The sequence below is a fragment of the Heterodontus francisci genome, chromosome 8, assembly GCF_036365525.1.
Source record: "Heterodontus francisci isolate sHetFra1 chromosome 8, sHetFra1.hap1, whole genome shotgun sequence".
Classification (NCBI taxonomy): domain Eukaryota; kingdom Metazoa; phylum Chordata; class Chondrichthyes; order Heterodontiformes; family Heterodontidae; genus Heterodontus; species Heterodontus francisci.
In genome coordinates this window covers 93,041,478-93,063,125 of record NC_090378.1, presented here as the reverse complement: position 1 = coordinate 93,063,125, position 21,648 = coordinate 93,041,478, and the positions used below count along the sequence as shown (strand labels likewise).

Genomic DNA, 21,648 nt, shown 5'->3' with positions numbered 1-21,648 from the left:
AGGTAGTTTAGGCAAGTAGCTTAGGTACATTTTAAGGGCTGCTGGATAAGCACATAAGAGCGAAAAAATAGACGGTTGTTCTGTTACAGTAAGATGAAGAGGGGTGGGATGGCAGTGCTCGAATGTAGCATCAACACTAGCATGGACTAGTCAGGCTGAATAGCCTCTTTTTGTCCTGTAAATTCTCTGTAATAAATTTAATTGGTATATAGGGTGGTGAATTTCAAAATATGGTTGCTAAAATCACTAAGGGGGTGGGAGGGTGGTGTCAATGGTTTTGTGTTTGTTTGCTGATTGTGATGGGGAATGGCTGCTTTTCTTACCTGCCAGATATTTGACCAAATCAGTTGACCAAAACAAGTAATGGTCATATAAGTCAATCAGAAAAGCACATATATAATCTTCAGTTTTTCTTTTGCATATTTCTTTGGTGAGACCTGTGCTCATTGTTACGACCGACCGCTCCACGCAAAGCCCCCAATCAAAATTAACGATTCTGATTGTGGTGGGACCAATGCACTGTTAATTCAATCCCGTCACTCCACAGATCAGCTAACATATCATTTAAAACTTTCCAAATTAAATAAAGACCCAGCCAAATTGTACCATCTATTAACCCCCCGAATGAGGCTAACCAAACCAGGTGTCTTTAAATCAACAAATTAACTGTTTAATTAGAAGAACTAAATGCTTAAACACTCTGAAGATATAAACAACATTTAAAATAGAAGAAATTAGAGTCCTTGCAAATTTGCAGTCCAATGTTGCTTGAAGTCCTCACAGGATGTTGCTTTCCTTCTCCTGTGAATTTCAAAAATTAATGACTTGCAAACACTTTCAACAGAATCAATCTGACTTGAGTTTTTTGAGCGATAAAAGATTGTCAGTCTAACTTCCCTTTCTTCAATTTAAATTACCAGAGATCTCTGTTTTGGCTTGATGTTTTAGAATTTTGAGAGATGATAAACAGACTAAAATCCTATTCCTTCAGTTTAAATGGTTGAGAGCTCTTTTTCAGGTGTGCTCATCACAGCTGTCTGTGTCTTTTCGGACAAACTGTCTCCACTAAAAGCCAGTTCAAAACTGAATTGTAACAAATTTATCGCATCAGGCTCACTCCCAGTGGCTATATATATGGTAACGAGAATGCACCCTTTGAATCGCAGTCTCCAAATGGCTGTTTCTAAGGCAGTGAAAATGCACCTTCCTATAACTCCTAAGGCTTGCCAGCTCTTAAAGCAGTACTGATCCCTTGCAATCCTTAAAGGCAAACCGCATATTCCGAAAAAAAAACTAGAGGACCATGACACTCGTATACAAGCCTTTGTTATAAAGATAGATGCATTTTCCCAGTAATTGTTTCCTCCAATCAAATTGCAAGATGACCCAAATCTTTCAGCGTTGCATATAAAGGAGGATAACTGCTGGATGATGAATTTGAAAGCTTCCTCTCCTTTTCATTGCACCCTCCAATATTATTGTTGTGGTACAGTTGCATTGGGAGTTTAACTCTGCACCTCAAATCTTACACACTAGTTTTCTAATTACATAGAAATATATAGAGGTTGCAACACAGAAACTGGCCATTTAGCCCAACTGGCCTGTTCACTCTCCATGTGAGCAAATAGTTCTGATCACATTTATCCATCCTGTAGCCATAGCCCTTCAACCCATTTTTCTTCATGCACCAGTCCAGTATAATTTTGAACATTGATAGCTTCTGTCTCAATTGTTGAAGTGAATTCCACTGCCTTACAACTCAGAAGACTTTTCTTCTGCCCCCCATTCTAAATTTCTTACATTTATCCTTGTGTTGTTTTCTTGTTTTTGGCCCCATAAATACTGGAAAATCAGTTTTTATCTATCCTGTTGCATCCTTTCATAATTTTAAACATTTCTATCATATTGTCCATCATCTGCATTGTTCTAATGAGAAATGCCCAATTTTTCAGGTCAGTCTTCATATTTTTATTTCCTCATAACCAGACCGTGTCCTAGCAAATCTTCATCGAACCTGCTTTAAAACCTCAATAGCCTTCTTATACTATGGAGCCCAATATTGCCCACAATACTGTAACTAAGATCTTATTAAGCTTTTATATAGTTGAACTGGAGCTGGCATCATGAGGGCATTCTTGTAGGTTGTGGGAGAATGTACCAAATAATACCATTAGTGCTTCAAAGGGCCAGGCTATTATTTGGTTCCTCTGCTGCTAGAAGAAGATATGTTCATGGTATGTGAAGAATGAGGATGTCCAATACTGTATGTGAAAGATAATCTTTTAATATACTTTTAGAACTTGTTACAATGGATTATCATGTCCACTTCAATTCAAGAGCTATTAAATTTTGTCTATTTATCTCTCAGAAGTGAAATCATCTGCGGGAATCCTCATATCGCAAAAAGTCAGCAGGCAGGTACAGCAAGTAATTAGGAAGGCAAATGGAATGTTGGTTTTTATTGCAAGGGACAGGGAGTATGAAAGGGAAGTTTTTCTACAGCTGTACAGGATGTTGGTGAGACCACACCTAAAGTACTGTATACAGTTTGGTATCCATATTTAAGAAGGGATATACTTGCATTGGAGGCAGTTCAGAGAAGGTTCACTAGGTTGATTCCTGGGATGAAGGGTTATGAGGAAAGGTAGAGTGGGTTTGGCCTATACTCATTGGAGTTTAGAAAAATGAGAAGTGATCTTATTGAAACATAAGCTTCTGAGGGGACTTGACAGGGTAGATGCTGAGAGGATGTTTCCCCTCGTGGAATCTAGAACTAGGGCACAGTTTCAAAATAAAGGGTCTCCCATTTAGGATGGAGTTGAGGAGGAATTCCTTCTCTCGGAGGATCGTTACTTGTTAGAATTCTCTACCCCAGAGAGCAGTGGAGGCTGGATGATTGAATATATTCAGGGCTTAGCTAGACAGATTTTTGATCTACAAGGGGGTCGAGGGTTATAGGGGGGCAGGCACGAAAGTGGTGTTGAGGCCACAATCAGATTAGCCATGATTTTACAGAATGGGCAGAGCAGGCTTGAGGGGTCAAAAGGCCTACTCCTGCTCCTGTTTCATATGTTCTTAGGAATATATTTTTCTCTTGACCCTTCTACAGATTTGGAATGAAGAAAATGAGCTAGAGAGAAAGAAAATGGAGCTGAAAAACATGCAGACAGAAGAGACTCGGCTGAAAAGGATTCTCTGCTCAAAACTTGAAAAACAGGATAAGCTACAGATGCAGAGGCATAAGAAGCAAGAAGCTAGGGAGCATGATCTTGATTCAGTAGCCACGTATGTAAACTTAACTACTATTTCAGATTTGGAGATATTACTAGGCCACATTTTTCAGAATCCATAATTGCAACTTGTTAACAGAATGGTCTAGGCACAATGTTCAGAATGATCAGCATGTTCTGTTAATCTGCATAGAAGTTATGAGAACTGAAAACTGCTATGGATTTCATTTTTTTTTCCTTTTTAGTTTTCTACTTGTGTTTGCCTATCAGTTTTTGCCTCAAGTGCCACTTGTCATTGATCTGCATTGCTTGTTTGCCTTGCACAAATATTCCTCTGCAAGTCTGTGTATGTATTTAGAATTCCTTATCAGCATACAGATAGAATAATTCTTGGGTGTAGGTATAAATGGAATCTGTAACTCAGATCCCTGCTGCATTAGCTGTTTAATACAAAACCAGTTTAAAAAATAACTATACTGTAGAATTTGTTACATTGCAAGACGTAAACTGAGCAGAAGTATCAAAACAACTTCATCTGCAAAAGGTTTATAATCACCAAAGTAATTTTTAGCTTTAAACTGAATTTCGCATACAATAGCTGATTATTTTCAGCATTTGATAATGTTATAGGGAAGGGAGAGTTGTACACTAGCTAGATCTTTGTTCAAAAAAAACCCAGACAATAAACCAAACAACTTGCCCAGAGTTGTTGTAAGCGATGTTCTTCCACTTGTGCTGAGCCCAGTTAATAACTTCAGATGATTTATCATCAATATATCAGAATTCTTGTATGATCATTATGGCTTGAAGTAGCCAATTTATTGATTGGAGGCAGCTTTGGTTTCTGAAGCAGCACCATCTTTATTTGGTTTTGTGGAAATATGTTCCAGAGTAACGATTTGGTTAATAAGAAATGTGCTGTTGAATTCAGGCTACCAATTTTAAGCTTGTAAATTAAACTCGGGGTTATTCAGCTTATTTGTTTTGTTTTAAAATATATTGCCACATAGATTTCAAATACTTTTGAATTGTATTTTTTTTTAATAGTGAATTTGACCAGTGTAAACAGCGAAGTCAGGAAATATCTGAGCAGATTGCACAAATAACCAGCGAACGCCAACATATTCTGACAAAAACCCAGGCATTGCAAGAGAGCTGTGATAAAGATGTGTCTGAATGTCAGGTATGTAATAGCAATATGAGGAAGGGGCTATAATCTGCAATATGGCCTCATTGTAACTACACAACCAGGTTTTTTAAGTTTACATTACTTAGGATATTTAACCATCTGTAGACTAGCAGTGATTTGCATTAACTTAAGTCACTGGCTAACCTCAATCAAAAATTGCAACTAGCCACTTGGGAGAAATTATTATACAGTGGACGAGGGAAGTAGACCTATGGCATTGACTAAAATATCTGTTACAGGTATAGGGATTAGAGTTGTGTTTTTCTTTCATACTTTGATAGACTGTCAGAAGTATGCGGAATATAGTTTAATTTGAAGAATGATCCTTACTGTGTGTACTATATTCTAGATTGAGCTGTTTGTGAGCATTTTGGTAAATTAAACTAGTTGGCAAGCCTTTCAGCACTGTGCAAAAGGTAAACACACTCAAAACTCTCTTTGCCTAGGATTTAACCTTTTAATTGTTGCCGGGCCTGTCCAGTATCAGTGAAACCAATTGCTGAGCTAATGTTAAAATTGAGATCTTTCCTGTTGCTGAGTTAATAAACTTGCTACAGTGATCATTTTTAGCAGAAGTGCGATGTCCATATTTAATGTTTTTAGTCTTAAAAACAGAGCTCTAAAATTGAGGCTGCATTCAATTTTATTCATGTTGAGAAGACAGATTGTAGTGGCATACAGATTCTTTACTAGCCTCAACCCTCCAAGAAATATGTTGCTCCAATTCTGGCCTTTTGAGCATCACCTATTTTAATCACTCCACCATTGGCAGTCATACCTTCAGCTTCCAAGACCCTAAACATCTCTGCGCCTCAACCTCTCTCTCCTCCTTCAAGACACTTCTTAAAACCTACCTCTTTGACCGAGCTTTTTGTCTTCTGCCCTAATATCTCTTCATGTGACTTGATTTATTGTGTTTGATAACACTCCTGTGAAGTGCCTTGGAGTGGTTTACTATGTTAATGGTACTCTATAAATACATGTTCATCAAAATGACCTTCCTTTATTGTCCACTTGGAAGATACTGGTAGCATTAGTGGGATAGAATGTGCCTTGTACTTGTTGGCCAGTGCAATGAAGTAAGTAAAGAAGAAAATTCTGAAGGGGAAGATGAGGATACACAGCAGTTGGATTAAAGTTTTGAGCTCTATTCTTGCTTTATCTACTAACAGAATCAGTATTCCAAATTGCTGGATCATCTGGAACAATATCATGAACGTTTGGCCACAGTGACACAGAAGGCTACACATGAAGGACGTAAGCAATTAACAGAACTGGAGAGAGCCATGAATGAAAGAATTTAAAGCCCACTCTGCATTCACTTTAAATCGTTGTACAACTCTGATTTTATTTGTTAATCTGTTTAAGTCTCCTGTCTCTTCAGTTTATTCTTAACAAGTGACAAAATTATTCTTGAGCAGGTGCTTCAAATGGTTTTGAGTTTAAGCCAGCGTATTTGTCACCGAACTGTTTTGTACATAGCTTCCTTAAAAATATACAAACTGAATAAAGCATAATTCCCTACAGTGCAAAATGAAATTTGCATTTTCATGTCTTCTCTACATTTTATAGTGTGTGATCTTTACTGATTGGCAGAGGAGGGCGATGCAACATAAATCATTGTTTGAACTAGCCTCTCTGTAAAAACTTTGCATAGAATCTACAGCAAAGGAACTGATTATTCGGCCTAACTGGTCTATGCCAACATTTATACCCCACAAGAATCTCCTCCTGCTCTAATTACCTCTAGTTAACACCCAGAACTTGTATCTCTCTATTCCTTTCTCCTTTATGTATGCATTAATGTGAGACACTTCAACCATTCCTTGTGAAAAGGAGTTCAGCATTCACTTTGCAGGAAGAAGTTACTCCTCAATTCTTTATCTGGTATGTTAATAGCAATCTTGTATTTATGCCCTCTTGTTCTGGACTTGCCCACAAGTGGAAATAGTTTCTCCACACTAATCTCTTCATAATTTTAAAGACCTCTTTGAGGGTCCTGTTTGTCTTTTTTTTCATAGAGAACAGTCACAAACTTTCTCATCATTGCGTTTTCTCAATTCTCTTAACATCCCTGTAAATTTTTTCTGCAATTTCTCCTGTGCTTCAATATCGTTTTTTTGTAGCATGGAGACCAGATCTACATTTTCCTGAGTGAACATTCAACTGCCGTACAGCAGCAACAGCAACAACTTGTGTTTATATTAAAAAGTCCCAAGGTGCTTCACAGCAGCGTGGTCAAACAAAATTTGACACCAATCCACATTCGAGCATGGCTACCCAACCCGAACCCGCGACATGTGTCGAGTTGCTCTTCCAGGTCCGGCATTCGGGCTCGGGTTGGACACAATGACAGCCAGGACGTCAAGGCACTAGTCTGCAGTGAGTGATTCCAACCAAGGCAGAGCACAACCTCTTTAATATAGTCAACTTCATTCCGGTGGTGGATCAGGTCGGGCACGGGAAAAAATCAAAGGACTCGGGCCTAGTCGAGCTCGGGTCAGATGTGGTTCTGTTGGGCTCTGCTCAGGTTTCAATTGCAGACCCGAGCAGGCCTTTAATATACATAAGGTGACATTATATGGAACGTGCAGCACAGAAACAGACCATTTGGCCAAACTGGTCTATTCCACAAGCTGCCTCCCATCCTGCTTCATCGATCCTTATCAACATAATCTGCCATTCCTTTCTCCTTCATGTATCTATCACTTAAAAGCTTCAATGCTATTTGCCTCAACTACTCCTTGTGGTAGCAAGTTCCATATTCTAACCACTCTCTGTAAAGAAGTTAAAAACCATTAGGGTCAACTTCAGAGCAAAACCAGTGCCAGTCAAACCAGCACTGTTGCTTGCAAAACTCTTCTGAACAACTTGCAATGGGGTGCCCTGGGACTGATCTTTTTATGCCAGTCTTGCCATTCACACTCCTGATAGTATCAGAAGATGATATTCAGACACAATGCTGTTTCGATTTTCAGAAGAGGGCCACTCGCTCAAATGCAAGTTTCATTTCTTTCAGAAAATAACATTTTAGAATACAGTATATGAATAATTTGAGATATGTCCAGTGGTAATGTTTGGTAGGAAAAAATGATGTCTTTGGACCTATGGTTCCCAAACTTCCAACCACTGAGGTTCTCTCACATCATTTGTCCCTAGACTGATTGGAGATTGATTGCTATGACTAAACAAAAATTCCTTTATTGCATCATGTTTCCAAGATGGTGGATGTTGAACTAAATGGACCTTGGTCTTTTTTTTGGTCTTGCAGTTCTTGGGCCGTGCATTGGCATATCCAGTGGATGTTCCACTGTTTGTACATTTTGCATACCTACCCTACCATTCACTCATTAACTTCCCAAGGACTGATGCAGCAATTCTCAAACAAAACTGGGTCACAATGTCTTCTGTTCATTTAATTTTTTTTTCTTTTTTGTCTCTCACAATCCACTCTTTCCATCTCTATTCCTTTTTGTTTCAATTTTTTCTTTGACTTTATTCATCCAATTTCCTGTTCCGTCTTTTGTTCTGTTTCTTTCTCTATCCTTTTCTTCCAACGGTCAAGGAGGTAAGCCAGTGGGCAGGACATTCACAAGATATGTTACTGCGCCATTATTGGATCACCATGCCAGTATTTTGTCAATGGTGAGTATAAAGGGCCAATTAATGCTATTTGTTGCCAAATTTGTCATTGCATCAATTTCTGGCCCAACATTATATCTATGTATACACTTAAATGAAGAAAAGGTCTTGAATCCAGTGCGCACTTAGTTGAATTTTGGGTGTTACTGCTTTTTTTAATGGCAATTTTTTTTGTGCAGGATTTCCTATTGGCAAATATTGGGGAAAATTACTGGCAGTAGGAAGATAGGAAACCATTTTGGGGATATGAAAATATATAATGCAAAATATAAAAATGGATAGCAAAAGCTTCTATAAGTCTATAAAAGGGAAGAGAGTAGCTAAAGTGAATGTTGGTCCCTTGGAAGATGAGACTGGGGAGTTAATTGTGGGGATCACAGAAATGGCAGAGACACTAAATCTGTATTTTGCTTCAGTTTTCACAGTGGAGGACGCTAGTACCATCCCAATAGTAACAAGTAATGCAGAGGTTATAGAAAGGGAGGAACTTGGAACAATCATCACAAGGGAAAAACTACTGAGCAAACTATTGGGATTGAAGGCAGACAAGTCCCCAGGGCCTGATGGCCTACATCCTAGGGTCTTCAAGGAAGTGGCAGCGGAGATAGTGGATCCATTGGTTATAATATTCCAAAATTGCCTGGATGTGGGAAAAGTTCCAGTGGATTGGAAAAATGCTAATATAAGGCCCTTATTCAAAAAAGGAGGGAAACAGAAAGTAGGAAACTATAGACCTGTAAGTTTAACATCTATTTTTGGGAAATTGTTAGAATCCATTATTAAGGAGGTAATAACAGGACTTTAGAAAGTCAAAACGCAATCCATCGAGACAGCATGGTTTTATGAAGGGTAAATCGTGTTTGACTAATTTACGAGAGTTTTCCGAAGATGTAACTAGTAAAGTGGATAATGGGGATCCTGTAGATGTAGTATATCTGGATTTCCAGAAGGCATTTGATAAGGTGCCGCACAAAAGGTTAATACATAAGGTCAGATCACATGGGGTTAGGGGCAATTTATTAGCTCGGATAGAGGATTGGCTAACCAACAGAAAACAGAGTCGGGATAAATGGGTCCTTTTCTGGTTGGCAAGATATAACTAGTGGGGTGCCACAGGGTTCGGTCCTTGGGCCCCCCAACTATTTACAACCTATATTAATGCCTTGGATGCAGGGATAGAAGGTACTATAGCCAAATTTGCAGATGACACTAAAATAGGTGGGATAGTAAGTTGCAGTAAAGAAATAAGAAATTTACAAATGGATATAGATAGGTTAGGTTGAATGGGCCAACATTTGGCAGGTGGAGTTTAACGTGGATAAGTGTGAGGTTATCCATTTTGGTCAGAAGAATAGAAAGGCTAATTGTTATCTAAATGGAGAGAAACTTCAGAGTGCTTTGGTGCAGAGGGATCTGGGTGACCTCGTGCATGAATTGCAGAAAACTAGTATGCAGGTGCAGCAGGTAACAAGGAAGGCAAATGGAATTTTGGCATTTATTGCTAAAGGAATAGAGTACAAAAGTAGGTAAGTGTTGTTGCAACTGTACGAGGGAATTGGTGAGACTGCACCTGGAGTATTGCATACAGTTTTGGTCCCCTTGAGGAGGGATGTAGTTGCATTGGAGGCAGTTCAGAGGAGGTTCACTAGATTGATTCCAAAGATGAGGAATTTGTCTTATGAAGAGGGATTGAGCAGTTTAGGCCTTTAGAGTTTAGGAGAACGGGAGGAGATCTAATTGAGGTATATAAGATGATTAAGGGGTTTGACAAAGTAGATGCAGAGAGGATGTTTCCTCTGGTGGGGCAATCTAGAACGAGAGGTCATAGTTTTAGGATAAGGGGTAGCAGATTTAAAACAGATGAGGAGAAATTACTTCTCTCAAAGGGTCGTGAGTCTGTGGAATTCACTACTCCAGAGTGCGGTGGATGCTGGGACATTGAGTAAATTTAAGGAGGAGATAGATTTTTAATTAGTAATGGGTTGAAGGGTTATGGAGAATGGGCAGGAAAGTGGAGTTGAGGCTGAGATGAGATCAGCCATGATCGTATTGAATGGCGGAGCAAGCTCGAGGGGCTGAATTGCCTACTCCTGCCCCCAGTTCTTATGTTCATGAATGTCAAAATGGCTTTTTTGGATCCAAAGAAATAGCAAAACTGCCAAGTTTGTACTTTTTGCAAGATGACCTTTTTTGACAGGAAGAACAATCTATATACAAGAGCTATAAAAACAAGAAATGCTGGAATCACTCAGCAGGTCTGGCAGCATCTGTGGAAAGAGAAGCAGAGTTAATGTTTCGGGTCAGTGACCCTTCTTCCGAAGAAGTTAACTCTGCTTCTCTTTCCACAGATGCTGCCAGACCTGCTGAGTGATTCCAGCATTTCTTGTTTTTATTTCAGATTTCCAGCATCCGCAGTATTTTGCTTTTATATACAAGAGCTGTTTGTCTAATACATTTACTAAAGCTGCCATGTGTTTCTTTTTTGTCCAAGAGAAAGATGTCTTCCCAGTCTTTACTTATCCTCTCTCAGGTTTGTAGACTGGGATTTAAGTGACGACAACTCGCACCTAGACCCCCAAGTTCTTGCTGTATTTGATCAATTGAATGCTTACCTCTGTGCAGTTTTGCTGGGGGAAAAAATGCAGCACACCATCCTGATTGCCAAAATACCCTGCGATAGCTGAGAAGAAAACCAGTTTGAGGAAGGATGGCCAGCAACGATTCAATGTGGGTGGGTATATAGATGATAGTGAATGACGGGCCTGACTGTTAGTTCATATGCTGCAAAGTATTTGCCAGCCTGAATTTTCACTCACTTTGGATTAGGTTCTGAGACACTCAGACTCTAATCCAATCGAATGTCTTCACAACTCCTATCATATGACTCCAGTGTTCAGCCCTCGTTCTCTTTCCCCATCTCTCTTTTTCAGACTGGCTCATTTGCTTCTCCACTCTATTTCTACCCAGGTACAACCTCTTCCCTTCTAATCTCTCCTAGCCTGACCATTGGCCTCAAACTGTCTCTGAACCACTGACATTGCAGTATTTTTGACTGCCTCTCTCCATCTCCAACCCACGATTCAAAAACAGAAATGCCTTCCATCTTCCTGCATACTTTAAAAAAAAAATCAGTAAAGGAAAACTTCAGAACCCCATAGAGGCATTGGGAAGATTCAGAGGGAAGGGAGGAGTGAGATGACAATATGTTGGTCAGTGTGTTATAGACACTGCAGTGAGAAGTGTATAGTAGTAAGAGAAAAAGGATGGCAGTGATAAAACTAATTAGTGGCAAAGAAGCAGCATTAAGAAATTTTTTTGGTCAGTGAACAAAGCACTGGGAGATCAACTACTGATAACTTGTGTGATCTGTGGTATAGTGCACCTGTCATAAACTGTGTTTTATCAAGGTATGCTGCATTGCCACAAGTGATAAAGAAATATTTGCATTTGTATAGTGCCTTTCATTTCATGACCACTGGGACATCTCAAAGCACTTTACAGCCAATGAAGTACTTTTGAAGTTTAGTCACTGTTAATCTGCTATAACTTCATGTATATACACTGGAAACAACTGAGAATGGAGATCTAGGAGACAAGGTAATAAAACTGATGCTGACATTTGCCCTTGTATTAAGGATTAAAAGGCAGTTGAACAACTTTGAGACTGAACATGGGAAGTCCTCAGCTCACTCGTTCTTTGTTTTTTTCAGAGCAACTTACAACAGGGACTGGAGCACATGCAGTGCCCCAAACAATGGAAATGTTTTCAGAGCAACTTACCTTGGAACAATCTCCTCTTTCTAATAAAAATGAAGCAGACTAAAATCTCCAAAACGACTAAATAATTTCCATAAAATGCGAGAAAATGCCCGACGAAACCTCTCCTCCTTCCACTTTCAGAAACTCGCGCCAAAGCTTTGACGCATGCGTGAATATCGGAAGATTGATGCATGCGTGAATATCCGTTGGCCTTGCATAAAGCGCATGCGCAGAGGCCGACCAGGCGCGTTGCCCGAGGAAGTCCACGTAACACGATGACGTCATCGGCGCATACGCTAAGCAGTCCTGGCAAGCCGGAGCGCATGCGCAGAGAGCAGGAGACCGTCTGCGCATGTGCGCACTGCGGCACAGCCTGATGACGTCAGTGGGGAGCTGCGTCGTCAGGAATCACTTTGTTAAAGTAATGCGTCTCATAGCTGCCTGCTGTGGAAGGAGATGTTCTGTGGGGTCACGTGAGCTGCTTTTGACATCTGACCAAATTGACAAGGAAGCAAAACTGTACAAACCGTTGGCTGTTTCAACCTGAAACTAAGTGGCAGCTACTGTGAGCAATTTTAATGTTTGACCTTGTAACATCTTGACACCCCTTTGGAAAGCAACTAAAAAGCACCACAGGGGCATAATCTCTGCAACTGTTAATTGTGTGACCTTCTAAACGCATAACTGCTCTTTTAAACCTGGCAGGAGAATAAGTGAGTAATATAATGTGAAAAAACATCATAACTGCATGCCAATTGTTCAGTTGCTCATTGGCAATTTATAGTCTCTGCTGAGTTAATTGTTGTTAATGGGAATAGCAACAATGGCCCTCACACTCAGGAGTCATAGAGAGATACAGCACTGAAACAGGTCCTCTGGCCCACTGAGTCTGTGCCGACCAACAACCACCCATTTATACTAATCCTACATTAATCCCATATTCTCTACCACATCCCCACCATTTTCCTACCACCTACCTACACTAGGGGCAATTTACAATGGCCAATTTACCTATCAACCTGCAAGTCTTTGGCTGTGGGAGGAAACCAGAGCACCCGGTGGAAACCCACGTGGTCACAGGGAGAACTTGCAAACTCCGCACAGGCAGTACCCAGAATTGAACCCGGGTCGCTGGAGCTGTGAGGCGGCGGTGCTAACCACTGCACCACTGTGTGCTGGGAGTGGTGGGGAGTAAGAAAGGAAATCAAAACCACAGCGAGTTTGCTTCTCATATACCGTCCAATGATTTAGAGTCATTTACGGCACAGAAGGAGGCCATTCGGCCTATCGTCTCCATGCTCCATTCCACCTCTTACTACTCGCTTACTATTTACAAGCCGGCATGGTGTGTTGCCTCCCTGGTGCCAGCGTAAAGGACATCAAACAGAGGGTGCAGGATATTTTGCAGGGGGAAGGAAGTGAGCCAGCAGTTGTGGCACACATTGATACCAATGGCATAGCAAGGGCGGGTATTGAGGTCCTATGGTCAGATTTTCAGGAGCTAGGGAGGAAGTTAAAGAGTAGGACCTTGAGGGTAGTGATCTCGGGATTACTCCCAGTACCACGTGCTAGCGAGAGTAGAAGTAGGAAGATAATGAGGATCAATGTGTGACTTGAAGCATAGTGCAGGAGGGAGTGCTTCAGACTTTTGGGACAGTGGGACCAATTCTGGGGCAGGAGACACCTATCCAAAAGGGACTGGTTGCACCTCAACAGGACTGGGACCAATGTCCTCATGGTGGGGTGGGGGAATTCACCAGTGTGGTTGGGGAGGATTTCAACTAAATTGGCAGGGGCTGGGCACTAGCATATAGAAATAGAAAAGAGGAATAAAGTGAGAGTTAGATAATACTAGAGAAGGGAGTAGTTCCATATTCGATGGGAGCAGACTGAGAGGGAGTACGAGGAATGCAAAGACAGGACTACAATGTATGTGTGTAAATGCACAAATGTAGTGAATGAGATTGGTGAGCTACAAGCACAAATAGCAGTGTGGGAATATGATGTAGTGGCAATAACGGAAACGTGGCTTAAAAATGGCAAGGACTAGGTGCTTAATATACAAGGATAAAAGGTGTTCAGAAAAGATAGCGAAGGAAAAAAGGGAAGTGGGGTGGCAGGTCTTGATTAGGGAAGACATTGCAGTGTTGGAAAGGGAGGTTAACCTTGAAGGGGCAAGGACAGAATCTGTTTGGTTAGAGTTGAGAAAAAAAATGGGTATGATCACTTTACTAAGGGTATTCTGTAGGTTTCCAAATAGTGAGAGAAATGGAAGAGCAAATCTGCAGGGAAGTCACAGAGATGTGCAAGAACTATAGAGTGGTGATATTGGGGACTTTAATTACCCAAATATTGATTGGGATAATTCTAGAGTCAAGGGTATGGAGGGTGAGGAATTTCTGAAATGTGTTCAGGAGAACTTCCTTGATCAGTATCTTCTAAACCCAACTAGAAAGGAGACATTGCTGGATCTGGTGCTGGGAGATGAGGTGGGCCAGGTGGACCAAGTGTCTGTCGGGGAGTACTTGAGTAAGAGCAACCATATCATAAGGTTTAAACTCGTAATACAGAAAAGCAAGGAACAAAATAAGGTAAGATTTCTAGATTGGAAGAGGGCTAATTTCAATGCGATGGGGTCTAGCCAAGGTAGAATGGAACAAAAGACTGACAGGAAGAGCTGTAATGGAACAATGGCTTATCTTTAAGGTAGAGATGCTTCAGGTACAGGCTAGGTACATTCCAACGAGAGCGAAAGATAAGGTAACCAAGCAAAGGGCTCCTTGGATGACAAGGGAGATAGTGTCATGGTCCTGTGGTTTTTTTTTCTCTGGGGAATATGTGGTATGTCTTTAAGGCTGGAAAAGGATCAGTACTGCTTTAAGAACCAGCAAACCTCAGGAGTTGGAGAAAGTGCATTTTTGGTTGCCGTTGGATACAGCCATTTGGAGACTGCGATTCAAAGGGTGCATTCTCGTTACCTTGGATACAGCCATTTGGACTGAGCATCAAGAGATACATTTGTTACAATTCAATTTTGAACTGACTTTTTAGTTGAAGACAGTCTGTTCTAACAGAACACAGCCAGACAGCTGGTGTTAGCACCTGAAAGAAGAACTTTTAGCCATTTAAACTAAAGGGAGAGAACTTAGTTTGTTTAATTATTATCTCTCAAAATTCTAAAAAAAAAGTCAAGCCAAAACAAAGAACTCTGACAATTTAAACTGAAGGAAGGGAAGTTAGACTGTGACAATCTTTTATCCCTCAAAAACTCTGAAGTCAGATTGATTCTCTTGAAAGTGTTTGAAAGTTGTTAATTGTTGAAATTCATCGCTGGAAGGAAAGCATCACTTAATGCTCGAATTATATTACGGAATGTTCTACTGTTATAGAGTCACACAGCTCAGAAACAGGCCCTTCAGCCCATCGTGTCTGTGCCAGCCATCAAGTACCTACCTATTCTAATCCCAATTTCCAGCACTTGGCCCGTAGTCTTGTATGCTATGGCGTTTCAAGTGCTCATCTAAATACTTAAATGTTGTGAGGGTTCCTGCCTCTACCACCTCTTCAGGCAGTGCGTTCCAGATTCCAACCACCCTCTGGGTGAAAAGATTTTTCCTCAAATCCCTCTAAACCTCCTGCCCCTTATCTTAAATCTATGCCCCCTGGTTATTAACCCCTCGCTAAGGGAAAAGGTTTCTTCCTATCTAATCTATTAATGCCCCTCATAGTTTTGTATACCTCAATCATATCCCCCCTCAGCCTTCTCTGCTCCAAGGAAAACAACCCTAGCCTTTTCAGTCTCTCTTCATAGCTGAAACGCTCCAGCCAGGCAACATCCTGGTGAATCTCCTCTGCACCCTCTCCAGTGCAATTACATCCTTCCTATAGTGTGGTGCCCAGAACTATACACAGTACTCCAGCTGTGGCCTAACTAGCGTTTTATACAGCTCCATCATAACCTCCCTGTTGAAGAACCCTTTATCCCCATTGGACAGCTGTGAGGACTTCAGGCAACATTGGACTCTAATTTTTTCTATTTTAAATGTTGTTTATGTCTTAGCAGTGTTTAAGAATTTAGTTTTTCTAATTATACAGTTAATTTGTTGATTTTAAAGACACTTGGTTTCGTTAGCCTCATTTGGGAGTTAATAAATGGTACAATTTGGCGGGGTCTTTCTTTAATTTGGAAAGTTTCAAATGATATGTTCGGTGATCTGTGGAATGACGGGATTCAATTAACAGTGCGTTTCTCCCACTACAATCAAAATTGTATATTTTGATTGGGGGCTTTGACTGGAGCGGTCAGTCATAACAATAGAGATCATGATGAAACAAAAAGAGTGAGTATGATGCATGTCAGGTGAATTATTCAAGTGGCAACCAGGCTATATACAATAATTTGAGAGGGGAGATGAAGAGGAAAATAAGACTGGCAAAGAGAATATGAAATTTAACATAAAAGGGAACCCAAACATTTTTTACCAGTGTGTAATTAGTAAGTGGAGTGGGGTCTATGAGGGACAGAGAGGGTAATATATGCTTAGAGGCACAGGGCAAGGGTAATATACTTAATGAGTACTTTGTATCAATGTTCACTAAGGAAGTGGAATCTGACTAAATATCAGTAGAAGCAGAGAGAGTAGAGGCAATGGATAGGGTAAAAATTGAGAGGGGGGAGGTCCTAAAAAGGCTGGCTATGCTTAGGGTAGGTAAAATCACCTGGTCCGCATGGCTTGCATCCCAGATTGCTAAAGGAAGTGGGGATGGAGATAACGGAAGGGCTTGCCATAATCTTCCAATTTTCCCTGCAAATGGGGGAGGTGCCAGAGGATTGGCTGGGAAGCATGCATATGCAATTTCTGTTGAAAGAGGAATTGGGGTTCACTTCTGTCTGAATGACCTGTTGACATTTATTTGCCTTGCACGTGGCAATTGGACTCCTCAAATTGCTGCAAGACGACAGGTGATATTTGCAGAGCATGCCTGATGTGAATTGAAAAGGAAGGAAAAATATATTACATTTTCACTTAATTAAAAATATTTATTTTAAAAAGTGCCCTGTTTTCAGTACAGCTTTTTTTGTTGAAGACCTTGATGAATGTAGTTGCTGGTAAAAATTAACAATTTCTCTAAACTTGTTGCATGTGCAGTATTTAGAGTCACAACTAAAAAAAAAACTTTTAAAAATATTTTAACTTAAGATCAGTAGAGTGTGCTAATGCTCTATTTACCCATGTGTAATATTACCCATATTTGTATGGTCACTTAAAAGTCTAGACTGAAAGTAAGTAATTTTTTAATTTCATGGCAATAATACACATTGATGCACAGTTATTTTGATCCAGATGGCATGATTGAATGGTATTTTGTGTAATGTTCATCCAGAAGAATGAAACCTGCAAATAGGAGACAATTGTGAAAAGTATTTTGAACAACTGTTGACGAGACAGCTTTATCATACAATAAGACATCCCTTACTTAAAATCACCAAATTCATAGCATATTTGTCTTCTCACAATGGGGTGCATCCACTCTCCAGCACCTAATGTGTGAACCTAGACCATTGGCAGACTATTCAACTGTGGGGTTTTTTTTTTACAACTGAGCCTGGCCAGAACTGTCCAAATACACAAGTATTTTTCAGCATACCTTATTAGATAATGATCAGAATGTCTCCCCTATTGCCCCCACTCTCCCACCCCACTTTTTCCTGCCTTGTAGCAGTGAAGCCAATTGCAGTGCCCCTATGCTGCTCTAAGAGTAGTTAGAGTAGTAAGAGTAGATCTAACTTGGCAATCTCCTGGGTGTATGGCTCAGTACCATTTTAGGAAAGGCATTTCACTCACTGGGCCAGGAGCTCTCAGAAGTTGAAACTTAAAAGGGAATAGCCAATTATTTGTTCAAGGGTTGTGATGAAATAGGTTTTGACAGTTTTTCTGTGTTTCCTAGGAGAATGTGATTCCACAATATAAACTACTGTGTGTTAGGAATCTGCTACTTCAAAAATGAGGAACTTAAAGCTGCAACAATTTACCAGGAGCTTTTTAGCAAATGCATCTAGTCTGAGTTTTCATAATAAGTTATAGATTGCTTTAGTCATCACCTCTGATATTGAAATTGTGTAAAAAAAAATAGTTATCTTCCAATTTAATTGCTCAGTTTGTTTTGAAGACAAAGGCTCATTTGTGAGTGAGTGAAGTGTTGCAATGAACAAAACAAACCATCTATATATTTTTTAAAAAGCACCAAAGTTCATTTATGTTTTTAATATTTGTTATTGGGAGACATTGAGCAGGCTGTTTTTATGGCCCATCCCCAGTTGCTCTGAGAAGATGGTGATGGGCCTTCTCTTTGAACTGCTGCAACCACTGTGGTGATGGTGCTCCTACAGTTGCATTAGGGAGGTAATTCCAGGATTTTGACACAGCAGTGATGAAGGATAATCAGTTTATGTCTACGTCAGAATGGTGTGTAACTTGCAGGGGATGGGAACTTAGAGGTGGTGATCTCATAACATTGCTGCTTTTGTCCTTCTAATTGGTGAAGGTCATGGTGCCAGGAGGTATTGTTGAAAGAAGCTCGACAAATTGCTGTGCGCATCCTGTAGATTGTAGATATTACAGTGTAATGCCAATGTGTTTTGTTGAAAATTCTCTTTGGTCCACTGATTGGAGATATGAACTTATATTTATTTTTAAAAGGCATTTTAAAAAGACAAGCTGCCAGCAAAGTCATCCTTTCAGCTTCAGATGATCACCTAGTTTGCTACACTGTATCCTAGACTGCAATGCTTGTGAGTAGAGAGACAAAATGTCTGCTAATATCCCAGCAAGAACCAAGACCGAGGAAGTTTAAAGGAACTACCTGTTCTGTCAGCAAGCAGAGAGATACTGCCAACTGTTATGTTTGACTGACTGCCTGAGTGACTATCATGTGACAAGCCCCCCACCCCCCCCCCCCCCCCCACCCCCATCTGTGGTTTTAAGCTGGTGTTTTTCTCTGCAGCAGAGGAGAAGCTTTTAGACTCTGACATGAACAGACCCCAAGTGCCCCCCCCTCTCTATCTCTTCATTCCAGCTTGAAAACTTTCAAATCTTGCTTGTTGACTGACCAATTTTGCATACTCCGGCTATAATCAGAAATCCCGTTGGAGCAAATTATCCACATCGCAGACCCACCAAATCAGTCATCTACCTCTTCAAACTATAAGCCTCAGGACCACCGAATTCAGCTCGAAGACAGCCGAATCACCAAACGCCATAGACTGCATGCCTCTTTTTTCTAAGGACTCTAACTCAACCAGACCACCTTTTCCCACTTTGTAACCTATTTGTGTGTGTGTAAACCTCTAGTATGTTTGTAAGCGTGAATGTTGTCATGTTGTTTATTATTTTATTAGTTCAGTTTAGATACAAGAAAGTTAACCTCTTTTTTTGTTAACTCAAGAAAGCCTGTCTGATTGGTGGTTCTTATGATCATAGCAAGTAAGTAATCAAACACCTACTGAATTGACCAGTACATCCACTTTAAGAAAGAATTAAACCTGTTGTGGTCAAACAAGGAGAGGGAAAAGAGGGAAGCCCTTCAACCCCTCCTTACTTGACAGTAACAACAGCCAGACTGCGCTGGTGGTGGAGGGGGTAAATATTAAGTTCAGTGGCAGGATCGCTGATCAAGTGATGGTATCTAGCTTTTTGAGTGTTGCAACTGCACCTATCCAGGCAAGTAATGATCGCCTTTCTGATTTGAGTCTTGTAGTTGGTGGAGAGATATTTGGGATGAGGTAATTAGCTACTTGTTGCAGAATAGCCAGCCTCTGCCCTACTCATGTAGCCATAGTACTAACTTGGCCAGTTAAGTTTCTGGTAACCCCCCCCCCCCCCACCCTTCCATACTTTAATGGTGGAAAGTTTGACGATAGCGCTGGTGTTAAAGGTTCCTATAAATAAAGGTTTAAAATCTAGGAGCCACTTAACTTGACATAGATTTTTTTTTAGAAAGCACGAGTAATACATGCAAGGGATGTGTGTACAAATCTACACACTCCCATAGGAGACTCACCGGGGTGCAGGAGCTCACGTAGTTGAAGTCGTTTCTAACTTGGAGTTCATTTAGACAAGTATTTCATAGCATATTTACACTTTTTCTTAACACACCTATTTGTACAGTTTGTTTGACTGTCAGTCATCCTGCCTCAGGTGATGTTGCATGATCGGTTTTGACATCAAGCAGTGAGATATGAGGGGACTGATTGCTTATCTATACTATTCCTCTAGTCTGCTGAATCATTCCACACTTGTCTACACTACTTTATACTAACAGTCCTTGTTCTGTTTTATCACCGCCTCTCTGATTCTAACCCTCCATAACCATTCTGCACGCAACACTTTTCCTTCGCTTTTGATGCCAACCAACTCATCATGTGTTATATTTATGCTAAGCTATTTGGCCTGACTTGTTATATTATCCCACACGTGTACTAATCCACATAGGTATACACATTTAATTGGACAGCCATGTGATTCTGGGACTGGTTAAACAGAAAGATGTCAGTAATGTTATTACATTATACCTTTTTAATGCTTCAGATAATTTGATTATTATTGTAAGCTCATTCCTCTCCAATCCAGGAGGCATACTGGGTTTAGTTTCTTGGGTGTTGAAGCCAACATTCCCCACAATATCCCACCCAAATGGGACGTTTTCATTTTTGAATGTAGATTGTATCAGCAAGCTACTCCATCAAAAGGGCATCCCCACCAAATCCAATTCTGCTTTCATCCAACATCCATGCATACATTTTCCAGCAGAGGTCACTAGATAACCATCACGAGCAGCAACCATGGTCGAGTTTTATTTTACCACTTCTTTGTCCAGAAGTCAATTGTGGCACTCTAGTTTCCTGGCTGAGCACTCGGTGAGTACAGACCTGGTATTCAACCTGGGAGTTTACTGATCTGTATGGCTTGATGCCCCTCTGAACCAGGAAGGATCCAAATTTTTAAATGATTATTTCATTCAAAGCTGCCATTTCACAGGAGTTCAATTAACATATTATAAGGAAGGATGAACTTTCATTTATATGGCGCTCTCGCAACCTCAAGGTATCCAAAAGTGCTTCCCAGCTAATGGAGGCACTGTCATAACGTAGGGAAACAAAAAAAGCCCCACAAACAGCAATGTGATAATGACCAGATAACTGTTTTTGACGAAGTTGGTTGTGTTGTGGGACAACCTTTAGATGACCACCTTAAGAATCTGTAAGTGAAGATCACCAGAGGAAGTGATGTCATGTCACACCTGACTAGGGAGATGTGGATGTAGCCCGACAGAGTAAGATATGTGTTGGTGTAGCTCCTGCAGTATCTATATATACATATATATGTTCTAGTTAAGTTATAATTAAAAAACCCATGTTTTCTTTAGATATTACTTACCTGTGAATCTTACAATAGTTCACATACCAAAGGAACAAGTAATATGACAGGTTGAGAGATAAATATTGACCGGGACACCGGGGAGAACTCTGCTTTTCTTCATTAATGTAATGGGATCTTTTACATCCACTTGAGAGGTCAGATGGGGCCCCTGTTTAACCTCTCATATGGAAGATGGCACCACTGACAGTACAGCACTCCCTCAGCATTGCATTACAGTGTCAGCCTAGATTCTGTGCTCAAGTCTTTGGAATGAGCTTTGAATCCACATTCTTCCAACACGAGAAGTGAGAGTGCTACCACTGAACCACGCCTGATGACTTTATGCATTTTTTGGCAGTTAGCTGTAAAATGTCATTTGTCACTAAAGATCGATTATTAAAATGATGGT

The 21,648-nt window shown here is 40.4% G+C and overlaps 1 protein-coding gene across 3 annotated transcripts in view; it reads left to right on the top strand.

Annotated features, from left to right (window-relative positions):
* nuf2 (UF2 component of NDC80 kinetochore complex) overlaps nt 1-5,958 on the top strand; it is a 42,462-nt gene extending 36,504 nt beyond the window's left edge. For all 3 annotated transcript variants that reach the window (XM_068036504.1, XM_068036506.1, XM_068036505.1), the window contains exons 12-14: nt 3,110-3,285; nt 4,278-4,413; nt 5,592-5,958. In XM_068036504.1, coding sequence (XP_067892605.1) covers nt 3,110-3,285; nt 4,278-4,413; nt 5,592-5,723 — 444 coding nt within the window. In that variant the 3' untranslated portion in view covers nt 5,724-5,958. The remainder of the gene's footprint in view (nt 1-3,109; nt 3,286-4,277; nt 4,414-5,591) is intronic.
* The last annotated feature ends 15,690 nt before the right edge of the window (nt 5,959-21,648 follow it).